General features: G+C 39.6%; 1 protein-coding gene across 1 annotated transcript in view; it reads right to left on the bottom strand.

The window, feature by feature from the left end:
* The window catches only part of LOC108799059, a 32,583-nt gene that overhangs the window by 16,469 nt on the left and 9,358 nt on the right, over positions 1-6,756 (bottom strand). The window contains exons 4-5 of the mRNA XM_018570877.1: positions 3,993-4,085; positions 3,775-3,875 (exon numbers count right to left, since the gene is read on the bottom strand). Of these exons, the coding sequence (XP_018426379.1) occupies positions 3,775-3,875; positions 3,993-4,085 (194 nt within the window). The remainder of the gene's footprint in view (positions 1-3,774; positions 3,876-3,992; positions 4,086-6,756) is intronic.

Genomic DNA, 6,756 nt, shown 5'->3' on the forward strand with positions numbered 1-6,756 from the left:
TATATATATCTTTACAGTTCAGTAGAAGTCTGTTTACTTAATGGAAACATGCTACAGAGAAAAAGAAAATGGAAAGCATTGGCTTATAATACAAAAGGATAAGCAATGTCTATTAGCATTTGAACAAAATGAGACAGTTTATTGCTCATGTGTACGCAAGGCAGCTAACCCTATGGAATTGCAAATTATAGATTCTTCTTGCTCAGAGAGCAAATAACAGGACAAAAGCCTATTTTTCTCTCTACGTCTTTACAGGGGATTTGGGCACTTTATGCGAATGAAAGGTGTTCAATGTCTGTAGCTGATTTCTGAAGCTCCCTTTGTAGTCATAAAGGACGTTTGATAAGACAACTAGTGCCCTGTCATTTTCCTGCTATGAAAAGGGCATAAAATGCATGACAGCAGTGATTGCCTCCATATGCTCCTATTTTCTCACATAATCTAGTTTATCTGTCCATCTTAACCCCATCTGCAAGGTGACAAATGGAATCCAGGACAACTCATATCTGAATGACATTTTATTGCTTGCAAAATTCAAGTGCAGAGCAGGTCTATCAGAGGCAGGCCAATTTTACTGTGTAGCCACCATTTCATGTTTGTTCCTTTTTTTTTTATTGTTTGACAGGCTTTGTTGATTTTGAAGTCAAGATTTCTGTTTTATTATGAAGGGAACTGCTATTGAAAAAAAGAAGAAGATCTTGTAATGGCCATTCTTCAAATAAACACCAGATATCTTCAACGGCTATGATTTAACCCCACCCCCCTCCCCCACCACCAGTATAGTGTAAGGCTTGCTCCTTTTTATTAAATGACCATTCATTTTCCAAAAAAAGTAAATTATGATAGCTGAGCAACATAAGCTTTCTGTAATGGTGGAAACTGTTACACCTAGGTTAAAGCAGGCAATACCTGATTATGGCTATTGATAACAGCTGATTCTAGTAACATTAAAAAAAAAAAAAAAAGTACCTTAAAATGCTTTTCTTCAGTAAAGTAGTAAAAGCTTTAACCCAGCATTTTACTACTGTCTCTGTATATTTTCCTTCAATAGCAATCTATTGTCTCCAGGACAAAAATTAGGGATAATCACTCCAACAGACCCCCACCCCCAGATAGCAGTGATAACAGAAATAAGGTTATAGCCCTTCCCATTCTATTATAAAAAAAAGTGACATACACTTTCAAAAAGGTCACTAAATGCAGTATTGGTTAATACAAAAGAGAAATTGCAGATTAAAGTTGAACTTAGGGCACCATCATTTTAAAGTCTACAGACATGTTATAAAGCCCTTACATCTGTAGTGTAATTTCTTGCCTTTTGTAACCTTTAAAATATAAATTTTATTGGAGGCTTTTAATTTAGCTGTATTTTTATGTTCTCCTGACATCAGTGCTGTAGCTTATACAAGTGCCCATGAATGGTGTCATGTCTCTTCCTCTGTGTATGCATACGGTGGCCACCTGTGCACTAAAACAGCACCAGCATCAAGACCGCATGAGCGTCAAGACAGCACCAGCATAATCACAGGACGTGAACACCAAATCATGTGCACTTAACAATAAAGAAGGTTCTCTACCCCCTAAAGGTACCCACACACCATGCGATAATCATACGATAATCGCGGGAAATCCCGCGATCGTACGATTATCGCAAGGTGTGTGGAAGGCGTTCGACCGTTTCTACTGTACGGTCGCACGACTTTGATCTTAGGAACATGTGTGGCATGCTCGTAAGATAAATGACGCACAGGCCGGTGTGCGCAAGCACCCACTGCCCGTTCAGCATTGCGGTCATCGGAAGCCCGCCCCTCAGCGGGACAGGCTTGCGATTATGGCAAGTACGATCTGCCTGTCCAAGATGCGCAGATCGTACGTATTTTTAATTACCTTACAACCATCGCAAGACATAAGTCTTGCGATGGTTGTAAGGTCTGTGGCCTGCTTTATGCCTACCCCTTTGACAATCCCAGGTTGCACGAGGAAAAAGGATTGCACAGAAATATTGTCCCTGCCAGGGGCAAAACTACAAATCATAGGGCGCCATAGCAAAACTTTGTTTTGTTTTTTCTGTTTTTTTTTTTGTTTTTTTTTATTATGGAGCCCTGTGGTTATGGAGCCCTGTGATTTCTAGTTAAGCCCCTGTTTAGGCATGCATGGTTAATGTTAATTTGTAGCAGAAGTTCAGAGGGCAATACATCTACACCAAGGTAGATAGTAATGGCTTCTCACTGCATAGAGGGGGATCTGTAACTAGATGATCCTGAGGTCTGACTTCAGCCCTCCTATACTGTAAACTTCCCAGTTTAGTTTTCCTAATCAGCTCCACTAATGGGTCCCCTCCTACTCCAGGCCCCATAGCAGCGGTGTGGGCCGCTATGGCTATTGTCCGAGCAATCCGAGGAAGTCATGTGAAAACTGGTATTTAACTTCTATAAAATTATTTAGTGTGACAGGTCTGCAACAGGGTCAAGCTTTACAGCACTGCAAATTTTAATTGTGATCATAGTTAAGCTTTAAATACATCCAAACTGGATAATAAAATTAGGCAGCAGGCTAAGTCATTAGTGTTTTTGGTTATGAAGATGTTTTAGAGTTAAGATCTCCCTCATTTCCAGAGTACCAGCTTTGCAATCCACAGGGAAACCAAGCAATGGATTTGGGGAGATTCTCTATCAACATTTATTTTAAAAGGAAGTGATCTATACAATTGGGATATTGTAGGAGTTCAAGTGATAAGCGAGGCGTTCAAGTAGAGATATCATAACCAAAATTACTGTGAAACAGAAGCCAATGGGTGACCAAATCCTACTTTATCAACCACACTGGATATTTGAACTTTTACATTTTTGAAATTAAGGTGGTATTGGGTGGACATTAGCTTTTTATGCCTTTCTGTAATGACATAAAAATAAACCCACCCAACATTATTATTAAGAAAAATCTAGCAGAGACCTAAAAATAATAATGATTCCATGCAATGGTTTTTTGGATAGAAGTCATAATATTCTCATGTCAACGACCAACTGAGCTCAGGCATCAGAAGAGATCAACAAGGTACAGATTACTGTCACCTCCCTTGACATAACAGCACCAGAATTGTCTACTACGTATTTCATAGTGCAAACATAAATGCCTGGTCAACCTTCAGAAAAAGACATCTCCTGACAGTCGGCTTGCACCTGCCACATTTAAAATGGCCAATAACCGAGGAATGGGTAGCAGAGTAAAAAATAAGCCTCAAATATCTTAGTCCCTTTGAGACCGAGTGAGTACTGAAGTATAATTCTTATGAATGCATTAGCAGCTCATTTAATGCGAAGTATCCCTTTAGCTGAAAATAATGTCATAGGTATATTCACAAAAGAATATGATTAGCACTCAGTCTGCTCCAAGACACTGCTGCTGTCAGGAATCATTTCAGTCTCATTCTTGTAAACCTATCTTGTATGTTTTTTCATGTCAGCGTTGCTTATCAAAGACTAACATGTTCCTTCTAAGCACACATTGGATCAGTTGGATTTTCTGAAATGACAAAAACCCGAAGACAATCATTTCCGTTAAGCAGAGAAGATGGCCTCAGGCTCTATTTAATTCCATCAGCTTATTGCTACATCTACCCAAGAAACGTGTACTTATTTGTACACTTTGTTATTTTTATGGGTATATAAATGCCTACACTGTAAACAGACCTTTTGTTACACAGAATGGATTACAACAAGAAGAGACAATCATTTTGTGCTGCTTATAATTGCAAACTTCTATATTTAGACGTACCACAGCCCCCAGATGGAAAGCAATACATAATTCCATAAATGCATCTGCATAGAGCGCACTTTCTGGGCAGCCAATGTCCATGAGATACAGAGCCACAATGCCTGTATGGGAGAAAATACAACAGACAATGATCAATTCAGCCTTTCAAAAGTTAACATAAAATGGTTTACATATAGTTAGCTTGCTAAACACGTACTTGTTCCTCAATTCCAACTCACAATATCTTCCAGAGAAATGCTTAGGGCAAGCGCAGAAGCTGCCTAACATACAGGTCCCTCCATTCTTACAGCAGTGCTGGTCCAGTGTACTGGCTGAAAAATAGATGTTGTATAACTCATAAAACGATCACCACTTAATATATCATGTCTACAGCAAAATTCTGATATTGATTTGTCAATGCAATGCTCACAAATAAACATTATAAAATTAGCAATGTCTGAACTTCATCTTTGGGTGCCAGCAAACACCCCAAATTGCTATTGTATGTGGATGCCATTCATGTCTGCCCATCCTTCCACAGACATTAAATCCAAGATGTTTTTTCATCAGAACTGGGTAATATATGGGACATACACAGGCACCCTCAGACCTTGACTCAATGTCCACCCAAAACCAGGGGTTAATAAATTGTTTAGTGGTTGTAACATGTACTGCTAAAGTGGTCTTTAAACATCTGATCTTTCCCTGATCTGGCTATAAGTGGTTAGATAAAACATCTGATTGTTTCTTTAGGCCCCTTTATGCACTACAATGTTTATGGAAAAGCTTGTTTTATTTAAGAAACTGCATTTGTTGATGGCATGTCACTTTTTGGTTCAGATGCAAAAAATTATTTAATCACTTTAATAAAAAAAAAAAAAAACAGCCATTCAGTATTTCAGAAGCTTAAAAAGTACCATGGTCTGTTAACCACTGGTTATGCTGCCCGCCCAGAAACACTACTTCATACCAATATTATATGACATGGCAGGAGTGTGGGGTGATCTGATGAATGGGTGTAGCCTTTCAATTTGTTTATCTCTGGATATATGAAACAATGAGGTTAGTGTGCCGACAATATGAAATGCTTGAAAGATAAGACACCATATGCTTACAATTGGTCTAATTCCAATTGATTTTAGTGCAGAAGGCTACTCTCTTTGTACACCTTCAGCAGTGATGTGAGGTGCCTATTGTTCCGGGTGAGGCATTCCCCAGCATTTCCTGCCCCGCCCCCCGCCGAATCCCTGCTCCCATATGCTTACAATTGTCTAATTCCAATTTATTTTAGTGCAGAAGGCTACTCTCTTTGTACACCTTCAGGAGCGATGTGCAGTACCTATTGTTCCGGGTGAGGCATTCCCCAGCATGTCCTGCCCCACCCCCTGCCGTCCGAACCCCTGCTCCCTGCCGGATGAAGCACCGCCCCTACCGGGCGCAGCCCGTCCCCAAGCTAGTGTAAAAAGGACTTGCTTGTCACTGCTGAGGCATCGAGATCGATGGCCTCAGTGTTTTTTTTTCCTTTTTTTGATTGGACAGCTTGGACCAAAGGCGCTTTGCTATTGGTCCAAGCCATCCACAGAGCTCACACCTCTAACAAAGAGTAGAGGCTGTGATAGCTCTGGCTTCAATAGTTAGGTTACACAAGCAGTGGGAAAGCCCGCTGCTGTGTAACCTAACTTAGCTGTCAAAAGCCGGATGCAGCGCCACCGGTAATTAACAGGCAGCGCTCAGTCCATGACAAGTTACACAACGGGAAGGATTTCCCTGCTGTGTAACCTGTTAGATGCCTATCTGAAATGGAGAAAAAGCTGTCAGCTACAGACTTGAAGCAGACAGCTTTTTCCTCCATAATTCTAGGTGAGGTTCTGCCTCACCTGCCTCCACTGACCTTCAGGCCCTCCACTTTAATACACACCTTACTATAAAGCACTTATTAGTCAATGCCTAGGGACACACACAGCTCTCACAACTGCTTAAATGGGAAACTATTAAAAATGGTATTCACTGCAGCAGTCACACAGAAACAAAGTGACAAACAAAGTAAATCAAAATTAATTGCTTGTTTATCTTTCTTATTAAACGCTTTAATGTTGCTGCACTGATGACTGCTCATTTCCAGAAATTTTTTAACAAACAGCCTTAGGCAAATGATTTAGGCTATTAATTATAAAACATTTCACTATGGGATAGAGAAGTTGAGAAACTAATACATCATACATTTTAATCTTCCTCTGAATATAATTAGTTGCATTTGACCTCTACCAATGTGTGATAAACATTTTGTATGTACATAAGCATTAGCAGTAATAATACAATGGTATGCTTTTCTATTATCTACATATATGGGCAAACACAGAATTAATGAAGTAAAACCAATTAAGACTCTTCTAATCTCTTTTCTAAATGTAAAGCTGTACTCCAGGCAGTTACATTTATTTTTAAAAAATACATATGAATGTGGTTTTGTCTTCCAGAGGATACACACAGCAGAGAAAGGAGGTGACATGACTTTACTTTATGGCAGATAAATAATAAATACAGCCTGGTCACCTTCTTGCCCTCTGCCTGAGACAAAACAGTGAAGGGACAGCAGCATCACCGCAACAAGCCATCCCTCTGCTCTTTCCTCAGCATGTTTCGATGCCAGCTCATGCAGTACAACATATTTGATTCTAGTGCTTCCCCCTTACTTACAGTATGAATGCTGTTGTACAAGAGGCTTATATCAAGTCAAAAAACAGGCAATACATTTAATGTATAAATCTTTTTCTTTAAGGATGGTAGCTGTTATGCTAGGTTAACTAGCAAGCTGTTTTTCTTTTAAACTGCCATTTACCATTGAAATGGCCCTTGAAAGCTGTTCTTAAGTGTTCCAGCTCCAAAATAATGCAAGTCTTGGTGGGAGCGTCTCAGAACTGCTTCAATGTTATTTTCCTGTGACATGCAAGCTGCTGCAAAAACTAAATCTCATAACATAGGCCAATATGAGTGGTCAATCTA

This window comes from Nanorana parkeri, unplaced genomic scaffold, assembly GCF_000935625.1.
Source record: "Nanorana parkeri isolate BGI_ZX_2015 unplaced genomic scaffold, ASM93562v1 scaffold1621, whole genome shotgun sequence".
Lineage (NCBI taxonomy): Eukaryota > Metazoa > Chordata > Amphibia > Anura > Dicroglossidae > Nanorana > Nanorana parkeri.